The following is a 17,077-nucleotide window of genomic DNA, read 5'->3' as shown; positions in this document are numbered from 1 at the left end:
ACACGAATGCCCAAGAATGGAAAAGCCTACAAAGAGGGGTCAGTGGTCGATACAGGCAGCCCAGTCCATCACAGACAAATCCCTCCCCACCTTTGTGTACACGTACAAGGAACACTACTACAAGAAAGCAGCATCCATTATCAATAAACCACAACATCCAGGCATGCCCTCTTCTTGCTGCTGCCATCAGAAAGGAGGTACAGGAGCCTTAGGTCTCACACCACTGAGTTCAAGAACACTTATTACCCTTCAACCAGAAAGCTCCTAAACCAGCATGGATAACTTTATTTACCCCAACTCTGAACTGATTCCACAACCAATGGACTAACTTTCAAGTACTCTACAATTTTTGTTCCCAGTATTTTCTTTAATCTGCAGAGTCTGTCAGACTTTGCGTGTAGTTTTTCAGTGACTATTGTATTTCTTTGCTTTATTGTGATTACCTGCAAGAAAATTAGTTCAGGGAATTAGGTATTAAGTTGAAGGACAGGACCTTCAGGATTGCGATTTCAGGATTGCTAACCATGCCATCTGCTAGTGATACCAAAAATAGGAAGATAATACAGTTTAGCATGTGGCTAAGGAGATGTTGCAGGAGGGAGAGCTTCAGATTTTTTGGATCATTGGGCTCTCTTCCAGGGAAGATGGGACCTGTACAGACAAAATAGTTTGCACATGAACTGAAGGAAAACTGATGTCCTTGTGAGAAGGTGTGTTGGTGCTGCATGGGGTTTGGGGAGCAGCGGGGTTTAAAGTAGGGTGTCAGCAGAGATGGGAACCAGAGCGCTAGTGCAGATATAGAATGGCTGAAGGAGAAAATGTTGTTAAGCCTACATACAAAGTTAGCAATCAAAAGGTTGAGTGTGGTGATCCTAATATTCTGAGTTGAGCATATTTTAATGCAAGGCATATTGTAGAAAAGGCAGATGAGCTGAGGACATGGATCAACACCTGGAATTATGACATTGTAGCCAATAGTGAGACTTTGTTGCAGGAGGGGCAGGACTGGCAGCTCAATGTTCCAGGGTTCCATTGTTTTAGACATGATAGAGTGGGAGGGATTAAATGGTGAGGGATGGCATAAGAGTCAAGGAAAATGTCACAGCTCTGTTTAGACAGAACAGACTAGAGGGCTCGATTCCTGAGCTACATGGATGGAACTGAGGAATAAGAAAGGGATGACCACATCACAGGGATTAAATTATAGGTAAGACAATGGTCCGCAGGATTTAGAAGAGCAAATTTGTAGAGCTCGCAGACTGGTGCAAGGAACATGGGGTTATGACAGCTGGTGATTTTAACTTTCCACATATTGACTGGGACTCCCATACCGTAAAAGGGCTGGATGGGATAAGATTTGTCAATTGTATTCAGGAAAATTTCCTATATCAGTATATAGAGGTCTCAACCAGAGAGAGAGTAGGGAACAAGCAGGGCAGATGGCAGAAGCTTGTGTAGGAGAACACTTTGCACCCAGTGATGATAATGCCATTAGTTTCAAGAAAATTATGGAGAAGGATAGGTCTGGTCTTCCAGTTGAGTTTCTAAATTGGAGAAAGGCCAATTTTTATGGTATCAGAAATGACCTGGCAAGTGTGGATTGGAAAAGGCGTGCACTTAGTAAGTGAGAGCCTTCAAAAGTGAAATTTTGAGAGTACTCAGTTTATACATTCCTGTCAGAATAAAAGGTAAGGATAACAGGTTTAGGAAACTTTAGTTTTCAAGAGATTTTGAGGCCCTGGTTAAGAAAAAGAAGGAAGTGCATAGCAGGTATAGTCCGCAGGAAGGAGCAAATTAGGTACATGTGGAGTGAAAGATATGCAAGAAAACACTTAAGAAGGAAATCAGGAAGGCTAAAATAAGGCATGAGGTTGCTTTAGCAGACAAGGTGAAGGATAATCCCAAGGGCTTCTACAGATATAGTAAGAGCAAAAGGATAGAAAGGAAAAGTGATCCTCTGGAAGATCACAATGGTTAGTTATGCATGCACCCAAAAGAGATGAGGGGAGATCTTAAATAGATTTCTTGCATCTGTATTTACTCGGGAGATGGACACAGATTCTAAAGAAGTTAGACAATGCAGTACTGAGGTTATGCACCAGATAGAGATTATAGAGGAGGAGGTTTTTGCTTTCTTGAGGCAAATTAGGACAGAGAAATCACAAGGTCCTGACAACGTGTTCCCTTGGATCCTGTCGGAAGCAAGGACCGTAGCAGAGGTATTTAAAACATCTTTAGCCAGGGGTGAGGAACTGGAGGACTGGAAGATAGCTTATGTTGTTCCGTTGTTTAAGAAAGGCTCTAAGAATAAGCCCAGAAATTATAGGCCAGTGAACCTGACATCAGTAATAGATAAGTTATTGAAAGGTATTCTAAGATATATAAGTATTTGGATAGATAGGGATTGATGAGGGAAAGTCAATATGGCTTTGTACATGGTAGGTTATGTCTAACTAATATTATAGAGTCATTTGAAGAAGTTACCAGGAAAGCTGATGAAGGCAAGGCAGTGGATGTTGTCTACATGAACCTTAGTAAGGCTTTTGATAAGTTCCCACATGGGAGGTCGGTCAAGGAGGTTCAGGTTGCTTGGCATTCAAGATAAGATGAGAACATAAGATATAGGAACAGAATTAGGCCATTCAGCCCATCGAGCCTAGTCCGCCATTCCATCATTGCTAATCTCGCATCCCACTCAACTCCATACATGATGCCTTCTTGCCATATCCTTTGATGCCCTGACCAATAAGGAAACGATCAACTTCTGCCTTAAATATACCCACGGACTTGACCTCCACCCCAGTCTGTGGTAGAGCATGCCATAGATTCACTACCATCTCGCTCAAAAAAATTCCTCCTTATCTCTATTCCAAAAGGTTGCCCCTCAATTTTGAGGCTGTGCCCTCTAGTTCTGGATACCCCCACCATAGGAAACATGCTCTATACATCCACACTATCTAGTCCTTCCAACATTCAGTAGGTATCAATGAGATTCCCACCAACCCCGGCCCCCCACCCTGCATTTTTCTAAATTTCAGTGAATACAGGCTGTCAAACGCTCCTCATATGTTAACACCTTCATTCCCAGAATCATCTAACAACACATCCTTTCTGAAATATGGGGCCCAAAACTGTTGACAATACTCCAAGTGCAGCCGGTCAGTGTCTTATAAAGCCTCAGTATTATCTCCTTGCTTTTATATGCTAAGCCCCTTGAAATAAATGCCAATGTTGCATTTGCCTTCTCTACCACAGACACCGTGTAAATTAACCTTCTGAGAATATTGTACAAGGACTCCCATGCCCTTCTGCAACTCTGATGTTTGAATCTTCTCACCATTTAGATAATAGTCCACTCTATTGTTCCTTTTACCAAAATGCATTATCATACATTTCTCAACACAGTATTCCGTCTGCCACTTTTTTGCCTATTCTTCCCAATTTGTCTCAGTCCTGTTGCAATCGTATTGCTTCCTCAGCACTACCTACCCCTCCACCTCCACCTATCTTTGTAACATCTGCAAACTTTGCCAAAAAGCCATCAATTCCATAATCCAAGTCATTGACAAACAAGGTGAAAAGTAGTGGTCCTAATATTGACCCCTGAGGAACACCAATAGTCACAGGCAGCCAACCAGAATAGGCCCATCTTATTCCCACTTGCTGACTCCTGCCTCTCAGCCATCCCTTTTTCTACGCCGGTATCTTTCCTGTAATGCCACAGGATTTTATGTGGTAAATGAATTAAACACTGGCTTCGTGGTAGAAGCCAGAAGCCAGAGAGGTAGCAGATGGTTGCCTCTCTGTCTGGAGACCTCTATATAGTGTTATACTACAGGGATCTGTGCTGGGTTGATCATTGTTTGTCACCCAATTCAATGATCTGGATGATAATGTGGTAGAACTGGAAAAGCAAATTTGCAGGTAACACCAAGAGTGGGGGTGTAGTAGTCAGTGAAGACTATCAAAGCTTACAGTGAGATCTGGAGCAGCTGGAAAAATGGGCTGAAAAATGGCAGATGAAATTTAATGCAGATAAGTGTGAGGTGTTATACTTTGGGAGGACAAACCAGATTAGGACTTACACAGTGAGCAGGAGGGCACTGAGGAGTACAGTAGATCAGAGGGATCTGGGAATACAGATCAATGATTCCTTGAAAGTGCATTACAGGTAGATAGGATTGTAAAGGTACATGTACCTTTTGGCACATTGACTTTCATAAATTAGAGTATTGAGTACAGAAGTTGGGATGTTATGTTGAAGTTGCATAAGATGTTGACAAGGACTAATTTGGAGTACTGTGTGCAAGTTTGGTCATGTACCTCTGAGAAAGATGTCAATAAGATTGAAGGAATGCAGAGAAAATTTACAAGGACGTTGAGTACTTGAGCTATAGGGAAAGGTTGAATAGGTTAGAACTTTATTCCCTAGAGTAGAAGTCTTTAGGGGAGATTTCATAGAGGTATATACAATTATGAGGTGTATAGATAGAGTAAATGCAAGCAGGCTTTTTCCACTGAGCTTGGGTGAAACTAGAACAAAAGATCATGGGTTAGGGGTGATACATGGATGGGAAGGTCATAGAAGGTTATGGTCCAGATGCAGGTCAAAGGGACTAGGCAGATCCATCTAGTTTGGCTCGAATAGATGGGCAGAAGGGACTGTTTCTGCGCAGTAGTGTTCTACGACTCTTATGTAGGCCTTGCTTTCTGGAATGCACAATTATGTTAATCCCTAATAAGCATCAGAAGGGGAGTTCAAGCATAAGCATTATTTGAATTGAGTGAGTTGTGCATTTTTGATTGATTCTCACTAATCAGAAAACTGTTGGTACTGTTGATGGTGAGAAGCGTGGTCCTAAACTATAGAATCAGCTGGAAAACTGGGCACGCTAATAACAAATAAAATTTAATCCTGGTAAGTGTAGGATGATGTATTTTGGGAAAGATAATAAGGGCTATATGCCCAAAGAAATGATATAGGTGTACAAGTCCAAAGATCCCACAAGGCAGCATGCTCATTACCATTGAGGTAAAGATGCTGAAATCTTGAGCTAAACACCTTTGAGCAAACTGCTGTAGAAACTCAGTGACTCAAGCAGCATCAGTAGAAGCAAAAGAATTGATGATCCTTGTCTTGTCCTTCCCTCTTATCTCTTTATACTAGCTATCTTCCTTCTATACTCCCAGTCCTGATTCAAGGTCTTAACCCAAGAAAGTCGGCAATCCTTTTGTCCCCACAGATGCTGTTTAACTCACCGAGTTCCTCAGCAGCTTGTTTTAAGGCACACAGACTGTCTGTTCTCATTAGCTAAGGCATTTTGTATTACAGTAGGGTGTACAGTACAATTTTACAAAATAATGGCTAGGCCACCGCTGAAACATTGTGTGATCACAACACACTAATTGACGACACAGTCAATCACTGAATGATGACAATGCAGTATATGATTGTACTGGTGCAGAAAAGATTCACCAGGACATTGTTGTCAATGGAATTTGCAGTTCCGAGGAGAAACAAATTAGGCTAGGACCCCTTGCAATGAGGATGAATGGGGTAGTCTGGTTGATAGAGGCTTACAAAGTTATGTGAGTTATACATAAGGTTGACAATAAGATATTTTCCCCATGGTGGTGTTTGCAAAACCAAAATTAAGGTGAAGACCTAAGGAAGAAGTTTTTGAGTTTTTATGCCTGGATGATGATAGCAACGTGGTACACACTACCTCATAAGCTGATCGATGTGGATATTCCCACCACATATAAAAGCATTTGGATGAGCACTTGAATCACCAAGATATAACACGCTGCAAGACTAAGTGCCAGTAAATAGGATTATTATGGAGAGAACTTGAAGGTCAGCATGGATATGGTAGCTAAAGGCCCTGCTTCTGTTCTCTAGAATTTTGTGTGAGCACATTATTTACCAGCCATGTTACATGTGTGTTTAGTATTTGGAAAACAGGTCTATTTCCACCTTTAATATCTTTATTTTTCCATTTCAGGGTTCTCTTGAAGACCCTGACCTGGAGTTACACGCAGGCTTCAGTTCTTTGCGGAAATGGGACCCGTTCTTAAGGGTTCCATGACTGGGCATTATTCGATATGCCAAGAGTTTGGCCTGAGAGTGTCGATCGTGTTTGGAAGCTTGAGGTCTCGGGGCTCTTCAGACGGGCGGATCGAGAGTTGGTGTCTCGGCAGGAGACTCGTGTGTTATCGGGGAGGCCGGAAAATCTTTTGCTGTGGGCCCGAAGACCTGAGGTCTTTGCGATCTTCAGACACAGAGCTCGGAAAAAGTGACGAAGTGGACTTTTAACATCGTAAATCAGTGGGTTGTTGTTATGTCTCATGCTCGCTGTGAAAATGGGGGACACCTCCCTATCTCATGCCAGGGAGAGAGAGAACCTGTGGTTTGTCAAATGTTAGATGAAATGCGAAGTCCTTGGGGTAACTTTGGTCTGTGTCTTTGCTATTGCTTAACACACGTTTGGGCTTGGTGACGGTACCAATGTGCCTTTTTTTGCTGGTGGGGGGGAATCATTGCTTGCTGCTGCTTATGCGTGGGAGGGGGGAGCTGGGGGAGGGGGACTTTGGGGTTCTCACGTTTAACTGTCATTCATTCTTTGGGGCACTTCTCTGTTTTCGTGGATGTTTGTGAAGAAAAAGCATTTCAGGATGTAACACACATCAAAGTTGCTGGTGAACGCAGCAGGCCAGGCAGCATCTCTAGGAAGAGGTACAGTCGACGTTTCGGGCCAAGACCCTTCATCAGGACTAACTGAAGGAAGAGCTAGTAAGAGATTTGAAAGTGGGAGGGGGAGGGGGAGATCCAAAATGATGGGAGAAGACAGGAGCGGGAGGGATGGAGCCAAGAGCTGGACAGGTGATTGGCAAAAGGGATATGAGAGGATCATGGGACAGGAGGCCCAGGGAGAAGGAAAAGGGGGAGGGGGGAAAAAACCCCAGAGGATGGGCAAGGGGTATAGTCAGAGGGACAAAGGGAGAAAAAGGAGAGAGAGAAAGAATGTGTGTATATAAATAAATAACGGATGGAGTACGAGGGGGAAGTGGGGCATTAGCGGAAGTTTGAGAAGTCAATGTTCATGCCATCAGGTTAGAGGCTACCCAGACGGAATATAAGGTGTTGTTCCTCCAACCTGAGTGTGGCTTCATCTTTACAGTAGAGGAAGCCGTAGATAGACATATCAGAATGGGAATGGGATGTGGAATTAAAATGTGTGGCCACTGGGAGATCCTGCTTTCTCTAGCGGACAGAGCGTAGGTGTTCAGCAAAATGATCTCCCAGTCTGCGTCGGGTCTTGCCAATATATAGAAGGTCACATCGGGAGCACTGGATGCAGTATATCACCCCAGCCGACTCACAGGTGAAGTGTCGCCTCACCTGGAAGGACTGTCTGGGGCCCTGAATGGTGGTAAGGGAGGAAATGTAAGGGCACGTGTGGCACTTGTTCCGCTTACAAGGATAAGTGCCAGGAGGGAGATCAGTGGGGAGGGATGGGGGGGACAAATGGACAAGGGAGTCGCGTAGGGAGTTAGCCCTGCGGAAAGTGGAGGGGGGGAGGAAAGAGGTGCTTAGTGGTGGGATCCTGTTGGAGGTGGTGGATCCGGAAGCTGGTGGGGTGGTAGGTGAGGACCAGGGGAACCCTATTCCTAGTGGGGTGGCGGGAGGATGGAGTGAGAACAGATGTGTGTGAAATGGGGGAGATGCGTTTGAGAGCAGAGTTGATGGTGGAGGAAGGGAAGCCCCTTTCTTTAAAAAAGGAGGACATTTCCCTCGTCCTAGAATGAAAAGCCTCATCCTGAGAGCAGATGCAGCGGAGACGGAGGAATTGCGAGAAGGGGATGGCATTTTTGCAAGAGACAGGGTGAGAAGAGGAATAGTCCAGACAGCTGTGAGAGTCAGTAGGCTTACAGTAGACATCAGTAGACATCAGTAGATAAGCTGTCTCCAGAGATAGAGACAGAAAGATCTAGAAAGGGGAGGGAGGTGTCGGAAATGGACCAGGTAAACTTGAGGGCAGGGTGAAAGTTTCAAATCTCTTACTAGCTCTTCCTTCAGTTAGTCCTGACGAAGGGTCTCGGCCCAAAACGTCGACTGTCCCTCTTCCTAGAGTTGCTGCCTGGCCTGCTGCGTTCACCAGCAACTTTGATGTGTGTTGCTTGAATTTCCAGCATCTGCAGAATTCCGCATGTTTGCGTTTTTAATTTCAGGATGTATATTGTATTACATTTCTCTGACATTAAATTCGACCTTTAAACCTTTGAACATGCAGATCTTTTAACTTTCTGACCTTGTTCATTAATGGATACAGCTCTGCATTTCTTGACACACATTGTATATGTGAATATGCGTTTGTAAGCATACAATTTATAATGTAAAGTCAAATACTGAACCTTTAGAAATATAATTTTGTTTGTGAGATTGTTGGGGATTTCCTGTGGCACAGCTAGAGATTGACAGGATAACACACTTTTTGAAAGGGTAGAGATTGAACAATGTGACAGATCAGGCTTATGTCCTGATTCCAGCTTATACGGCCTCTGCTCTGTTCCTGGACTCATTGTCACTGAGTCTGGATGCATTCTATAATGAATTGAATTAGCTCTTCAACTATACACATGCCATAAATGGCACACCAACAGTGGTTAAATTCATATAAATATCATCATCCCTCAGAAGAAAGACATAGAACATAGAAGAATATAGCACTGGAACTGGTCCTTCAGCCTAAAATGTTATGGGAAACTAATTAAACTGGTAATTAAATGCTTAACTAAACTAGACAACTTGTTTTGTTAAAAAAAACTATCATTTTCATTGTTTTAATTAACTTGTGCCAGTGAATTATATATCTAAGCATTTTAAAACTCTTTTTTTAAACATGTTTAAGGGACTTTACAAACCATAAATTGTTTGGTGGCCAGCCATTAAGACATGCCTATGCACTGGGCCTTAGGTCAAGCTACCCAAGATATACTAACTGCTTGCAGCCAACTCTGTTGCACATAAAAGCTATGATGTTAAGTCTTCAAAGCAGTCAGATGCCAATCTAATATGAGATAATGTTTATCTCTGTTTTCCTGAGGTAAGAAATTCTTCACTTTTAATAAACAGTTTTAAATCCAATAGTATATGTTTTCCTGGGTGAGAGCTATGTTGGTTTTTATTTGGATTGCAGTATTAAGTGACAGCATTTAAATAATCAAAGCAACACACAAAAAATGATGGTAGAACTTTTCATTAATCATAAACAGCATGCTGAGCTTATTGACTTCATTAACAGTTCCGCCAGCATTTTGTGTGTTGCTTGAACTTCCAGCATCTGCAGATTTCCTTGTGTTTGCGTATTTAAATAATTACCTTGCTTGGAAAATAAGTATTAATGTCTTACCTGTCCATCACCTCACTCTGGTTCCCATCCTCCTCCCTTTTATTCTATGATCTACCCTCCTCTCCTATTAGATTCCTTCTTTAGCCTTTTAGCTCTTCCACCTATCATCTCCCAACTTCTTATTTTATCCCCCTTTTCACCCACCCACATTCCCCCCTCACCTAGTTTCACCTATCACCTGTCACCTTGTATTCTTCCCCTTCCCCCCAGCTTCTTACTCTGGCTTCTGCCCTTCCTTCCCTGTAATAATGAGAAGTCTCAACCTGAACCATCAACTGTTTACTCCTCTCTATAGATGCTGCCTGACATGCTGAATTCCTCCAGCATTTTGTGTTAATGCTGGATGTGTAATGACCATTTTTACAAGCGTTTTTCAATGCATCTTGTTGTTTGTGTACTGTTCAATAATGTTCTGCCTGTTGAGCTGCTTATTTGAGTGAAAGGAAAAATGAGTATAACAGAATACAGTTACCTCTTCCAAAAGTATAGGCATGCCAAGCCGAATAGCATTTTCTAATGTGCGCAGGAGTCCAGAGTCTGTCAGTTTAATTATCTTCAAGCCATTCTTAGCCTCCATATTCCTTATCCAACGATTTGCCTGTAAACAATTTAAAATCAATTATCAACAATATCATGTACACATTTAAATATAAACATTGCTATGTCAATTTCCAGCATTTGTTCACCATAGAATGTTGAAACTATATTGTCGCCCTGCATTACAATGCAGGGTTGCATTCCAAGAAAAGCATCCTTATCACAATTTTCTGTACTGTAAGCTCCCTTCTCCCCCAACAAATCTCAAATTTTATGTGAAGTTGCATTCCGATGGGAGGTTTCTCTCTCACAGTATTGTCCTGGTGGGTGTTCAGTTCACAGACCTTGTCGGCAGAAGAAAATTGGTTATGGTTTTAATTAACTGAAAAAAATTGTAACATTATTCTCCAAAATGTCAGTGTACAAGTACCAGCAGCTTGCAGTTATTGTCCTTGGTAAATTAACTTAACTCTGTATGTTTATGTGTATTTTTTCTACATAAATTTCATAATAGCATACTTTTATTCTGACTTCATTTTTATGATTTTTCATTGCCTGAACTTCTGTAAAGAGAAAGGTGACTAAAAAAAATAAACTGCACCAAAGCCCAGTTGGCACAGGTTTTAGAATTTCAGCTTGGAGCTTAATAATATTCCTAAGTTTGCTACCGCAATGTATTTTGTGGCTGATCAATTTTTATTCACACCAAGCTGGAATTAATTGTTGGCATCCGTGCATTAAATCAGATGCTCTGTAAGATCTGGCTCAACATGAGAGTAAGCAAATTGCCAAAAGCAACAGCTAAATTGCTTTTTGAAAGAGGAACAGAAAGCCAGCGGAAGACTACATTTTCTTATGTACTCTTATCTGAAAAAAATAAACCAATGAATATGTATGTTAACTTACAAAAAATATACAGCTTTCCATCAAAGTCACTTTGTTTACAATCTACTTCCAGATTGTGCCATAGACAGTGGGAAATGTATCCTCTGTCAAACAGGGAAATAACAGAAAATTCTAAAAGGATATAGAAACTAATTTGCTTTTAAAAAGGCCAAGAAATAATGATGCATGGAATTCCTACCCCTCCTTTCAAAGGTAATCATAATATATGAGTTTTTAAGCAGTAACAAATGTGCCATTTTTTCCCTACCCCAATAGTGGATGAGATTTTCATGAACCTGTGCTATGTGAAGACATGCCAACAAATCTTTGAAGGGAGGCAGTCCCCACTTACTGGACTGGAAATCGTGACACAGACTCTTCGCAAGAAATTCACCAACACAGATCTGCCTTCTTACAGAAGATGGCACTCAACCATTCACTGTAACAGCAGATTGTTGGGCAGTCTTCTCATTATATGAGTCAACCACTCAGAACGCCAATGATCATTAAGTTAGATGCCAAGGAGTCATTGACAAACAATAGAACAGAACTCATTGAAGATGATAACATGTTCATATCTAAACCTCTCTCAAATCTTATTTCCTTCTTATTGCACAATCTCTTCTGCCTTAGAATATGTTTCTCCTCTCCCAAAGCACTGTGTCTTTCTCCCATCAAATATTCTGAAATATACTGAAGTACCTCTCATTTTTTTGAAACTCAACAGAATGCAGGCTCTATCTACACAATTTCATCTCAAACAGGAGATCCACCATCTGAGCAAACCAAATTACAAAACTTCATTCTTGGGAAATGTATACTTTCCAGAGTAGGCAATGAAAAGGTTAGAAATGATCTAAGTACTGTCTCCCAAACATTTTCAATGGTGGACCAAGAAAGCTTTGTTAATGCGAGGCAAGTGGACAACCCTATTTCACAAATATTGGTCTAGAATTGTTTAGTGCCTTCAAAACAGCAATGGGCCATGTATTAACAGATTTGTTGTATAAAGACTTTATGTGACAATGTTCTACAATGCATGTGACCCAATGCAAAATATCTTCAATGCCAAGCTCTTTTCCTCTGATTCATGTTTTATCTTGTGTCTATATTTTTTCTAAAAGCATAAATAAGTGTATCTAAGAATGTGATACTGAAATTGTAACCACTTTAAAATTACTTCCGTAATTTAAACTTCAGTGTCTGTACTTAGGAGTTTGGGGAGATTTGGTATGTCACCATCTACTTGCAAATTGCTAAAAAAAGTATGCCAGAGAGCATTCTGACAAGTTGCATCTCAGCCTGGAATGGAGGCTCCAATGCATAGAATCATAAGAGGCTGCAGAGGGCTGTAGACAGAGTCAACACCATCAAAGGCACAACCCTCCCTACAGTCGAATACATCTTCAAAATCTGGTGCCTCAAGAAAGGGGTATCTATCATTAAGGACCCTCACCATTCAGGACATGCTGGCTTCTCATTTCTACCATCAGGCAGAAGATTGAGGAGCCTGAGGACCCACACTTAATGATTTACAAACAGTTTCTTCCTCTCCACCATCAGATTTCTGAAAGCTCCATAAGCCCATGGACACTCCCCGAATATTCCTTTATTGTACTATTTATGTATTTTTTTATAATTTATAGATTTTTATGTCCTTGCACTGAACTGCTACTCAGAATAAGAAATTTCATGTCATATGTCAGTGATAAATCAGATTCTGACTCTGATTCTGAAATGGTGGATCCTAAATGACATGACAACTCGATTTTCTTTTGTTAGATCTTCCATTCCCACTGTGTATTCCCAGTCTTTTTTCCCACTAAAATAGTAGTCTGAATCCAACAGGGAGAACCAATTACATGCAGTTTCTGAGAAGTTATGCTAGGAAATCTGCCTTCAGAACCTATTGGCGACTGGACCCAATGCAAATGCAACAACATTATTCATTTCAGTGACAAGGAAAGAGGCGCTTCTCATTTTGCTGAATTAACTGGGTTAACAAATGAGCTTAATTGTTTCATAGGATTTAGTGCTACAATTTTAAAATATCTAATGACATGATTAATATACAATAATTTTCTGAAGTTTCTAAATGGTGGTGAATAGCAGACATGTTCTGACACATGCTTCACAATTCACAGTTTGCTTCAGAAACAAAGTTACTGCTGAAATGTTCCCTCTAGATATATGCAGGCTTAACAGATAAGAGAGTGGCAAGTACAAATTGCTCAATGCTTCCAGGATTATCAGAGCTAATACTTCAATGGCAGTTTTATTTGGGAATTGCATCATATTAAAGGTATTCAGCCTGTATGCAAATACTCATCGCTTAACCAACGAAGTAAATCTGTAATTAGACATACTAAATAATTGATACATTGGTAAAGGAGGGTCACTCAACATTTAGTCCATTGTGTAATACTGGCCCAGAATTTTCCATCAGTGACATGCTGTTCATGCTTGCTGCTGGACCCTAACAATAAAATGCACTTATTCAATTGATGATGAACTTGCAGAAAAATACTAACAGTGAAGCCTTGTGCAAGGAAAATGCCATTATCTAGGTGCCAGAACAAGGCCCACCCACAAAACAACCGAACTTTTAAAAAACTGACAACTCGCTAAGACCTCATTTAGCTAACTGTCAACTCTGTCAAGAGTTTTACACACCTATTTTCTATAAAATCTTTAAAAATTCACAAAGAATTAAAAGGTTTTAAAATAGTAAAATAAAATATATAATCAAATTAAAAATAAAACCTTTAAATCAGCCCAATTGATTAAAATCACAACTGCAACACAATTCTGGACAACAAATCATTTTGGTTTTAAGAATGGAAACGTCATCTGGACCTCAGTTCCACATGCAGATATCCCAGCCTAAAGGATATGAAATTGCTGCAACTTTGTATTTCTTCATTGGACTTAGGAGTAGTAGTTCAGCACTGCAATACATTCAGCAAAACTCCCACAGACATATTGAATGCAATTACAGGACTTCAGTATTTGAAAAGAAAAACACAAAGTTGCAGACAAGTTTGCACTGAAACATTAGCAAATACATGGGGATTGTTGAAATTTATTTTCAAATCTAGGTCAAAATGTTTTATGGAATACACTCTAGTTTTCCATATATTTTATTGAAAAAATTACAATACTGCTGAAAATAACGACATCATTAGTAGTGCAGAAAAAAACAACTTTCCTTACTTACAAGGTATCTCTAATTGCAAATCAACATATCCTTTCAACTACTGATTCAACGCAAAGAAATTAAGTTAGGATTTTAATTACTAGTTCATTCCAAAAATAGCTTTTTTAAAGTGTTGCCACCGTAAAGCTCATGTGAACTCCATGAAAAATGTGTCCTATGCTACTTAAGGTGCAGCTTATGCATTCTAACCTGATCCTGTGGATCAATCATCAAGGGCCATCGGTGACCCCGGTTCACAAGGATGCCATTCTCAGTAGAAATGTTATCTCGTGGTAGACCATCTGCGTTCCATTGGCGAATCTCATAGGGATCACCTAAGATGCTAGTGAGACTGAAATCTGCACTGATGGGGATTCTGAGTTCTGTGCAGCCTTTAATCCAGTGATCTATTAGCTATAAAAAATCAACAACTTGATTAATAAACTGTTCCCAAATGCTGGATTTAGTTTATAATGAACAGATGTGCATAAATTTTAAATATGCCACAATTATTGACATGAAAAATAAACTGCATCAGATCTAAATTCACCTAGTGCATTGTTAAGGCCTATTATAAGAAAAACCACATTCCAATACAGAATTTTACAAATTTTGCTGCAAAGAAAAAGCAAAAGTTTAACTAACAAAAAAGTTGTGCTATTCAGCACAGTACACTGACTTGGCTCTAGATGTTACAGTAAGTTATGCTTAATCATTTAGAATACACCTACTAAGGAGGTAGAAAACCTATGGTCAGTTATTACATTAATTCTAACATCAACAGACACCGTAAGTTTAGAAAATTGGAAGATGAATAAATTAATTGGTTCCATTGTAAACTTCTGCTGCATTTCTTCGTTGTTAAGCTTCTTCCATCCCATCTATTCTCTAACATGATGTGAAACAATATTTTTTTTCAAGTGTAATGCCATGGTTAAGATTGCTACACCTATGCTGTAAAGTTTTTTTTTGGCAGTGTGTCCTGTTAGAAAGTGTGTTTTGGCTTCAGGTAAAGATAAGGAGCCATGTTGTCTAACTTAGGAATGTTGTGTCAGCCAGTCAGGGTAGTCTTGGTATGTGTTGTAACTTTCTGCCCAGTGAGATGCATGATACTTTCGAGAGTGCCAGATGGGAGCAGATTTCTGAAGGGCAGTAATCTAGTTTGGGTTTTTTTTGGGGGGGGGGCGCTGCGGGGTGGTGCACAATGGAAGATACCGCAGAATGCCATTAGAAGGAGAGATCCCATTGTAAGAAGTATTTTGTGCAGATGAGTGGCTCCAAGGAAGAAGGGCCAATACTTCTGAGAGAGGCAGTTCATTCGAGATGATCTTCGGTAAATTCCGACTGTGGCAGGTGCCTTCATGCAGACGATAGGTTCAGCACGTGAGTAAAATGATATACCCGACTACTACAGAAATGAGCTCCAATATTTATGTGCATATTGGACTGGTTTAACTGTAATGGGCCCTTTGCTCTTTCTTTTCCTGTTAATTGTTCAATAAAATTAAAAATTGGTAAATATACTTCCTTTATAATTTTATGGTAGTGTTCAATCTATCATTTCTTGGTGACCGAATATAGTGTGTGAGCAGTATTTACACAGCATTCACTACAATCAATGTCCCTTAATTGGAGCATCTCAACTATGCTGTTTAGTTGAATCCCAAATCATACTGACCTTAGATGTGTGTTACTTATCCACCTGCAGCTCAATGGAGTAACACGCAAATTTTGTGGCTGCCTTTAATTCCTCCTTTTCCCCAGTTTAAACTTTGAATTTTTAACTTTTATTTGTCGGATCTTGGAGGGGAATAGATGCCATTATGTCACAGTCTTTAAGAAGTGGAAAGCAGCTTTCTGAATCCAGCAATGGAAAGGGAAAAATTTCGAAAGAAAAATCAAAAGATATGCCTGTCTGGGCTGAGCGTTTAGAATGTGCGTTGATGGCTCTCAACAAGAAAATAGATAATAACACTTCTGAAATGAAATTGTTCCAACAGAGTTTTCAGTTTGTAGAGTAAAATATTATTTCCTTGAATACTGAGCTTAAAGAGTCGAAGCGTCAGATAGAGGATATTTCAGCTTGCTTGGAACAGGCTCAATGCAGGATTATCAATCTGGAAGCAAGGTCTCGTCGGAATAACATTCGAATTGTTGGACTGAAAGAAGGATCTGAGAGTGGGAATTTATTGGACTATTTTGCTAATTTGTTTCAATCGCTATCTCTGGATATTCTACCTCAACCTCCCATTATTGAAAGAGCACATAGAATTTTCACTTCAAAATCTCAAGATTCAGATAAATCACAGGCAATTTTGGTCAGCTTTCTTCGTTTTAAAGTTAAAGACCAAATCATAAAATGTGCAAGGAAACAGAGAGTTTTTAAATTTAACGGTTCCGAGATTCGTTTTTATGAAGACTATCTATGGGGAGTTATGGAACAGTGGATCAAATTTGTTCCAGCTATGTAGATAGCCCATGCTAAGGGATTATTCCCATCACTTCACTATCCAGCCCGATTAAAGTTATTTCCTAAAGATTCGACTCCATGTGCTTTTTTGGATCCCCAAGCGGCATTGGACTATGTTAATTCTATTTTGGAGGTGGCCGAGGTCTGAATGGTATTAGGTCTGCTGAATAACTTTCCAAAAGAAAACAGGCTTTGAAGATTTCTTATATGTTGAAGATATCCTTTGATCGATGGACTATTTAAAGAAGATGTAAACTTCTTGATTTGACTGATGGATGACTTTTCCGAAGTTTGTTTGGTATACTGAGTGAATTAACACAGCGGACAGATTGTTAACTGGTTTGATTATCTGTTTTTATTTTTCCTTTTCTTCATTAATTAAGTGATAGTTTTTATAGTTTATATAGTGCTTAGTAAACAGATAATTAGTTTTAATTTTTCTATCAGAAACAGTGTTTTTTCATCGGGCAGTAAACCAACGGATTAATGGTGCCGATTTTTTCGTTAGAGATTACATTGTCTAGGTTTAATTTGATTGCTTTGATGTCTCTGGAGATTGTTTTTTGCATTCCCTTG

The 17,077-nt window shown here is 40.1% G+C and overlaps 1 protein-coding gene across 1 annotated transcript in view; it reads right to left on the bottom strand.

Moving 5' to 3' along the window:
• dnah6 (dynein, axonemal, heavy chain 6) overlaps positions 1–17,077 on the bottom strand; it is a 402,938-nt gene that overhangs the window by 101,602 nt on the left and 284,259 nt on the right. The window contains exons 56-57 of the mRNA XM_063047640.1: positions 14,242–14,445; positions 9,886–10,011 (exon numbers count right to left, since the gene is read on the bottom strand). Of these exons, the coding sequence (XP_062903710.1) occupies positions 9,886–10,011; positions 14,242–14,445 (330 nt within the window). The remainder of the gene's footprint in view (positions 1–9,885; positions 10,012–14,241; positions 14,446–17,077) is intronic.

The sequence above is a fragment of the Mobula hypostoma genome, chromosome 5 (assembly GCF_963921235.1).
Source record: "Mobula hypostoma chromosome 5, sMobHyp1.1, whole genome shotgun sequence".
Lineage (NCBI taxonomy): Eukaryota > Metazoa > Chordata > Chondrichthyes > Myliobatiformes > Myliobatidae > Mobula > Mobula hypostoma.
The sequence above is the reverse complement of the archived record's forward strand: the minus strand, read 5'-3'. Positions and strand labels throughout refer to the sequence as shown.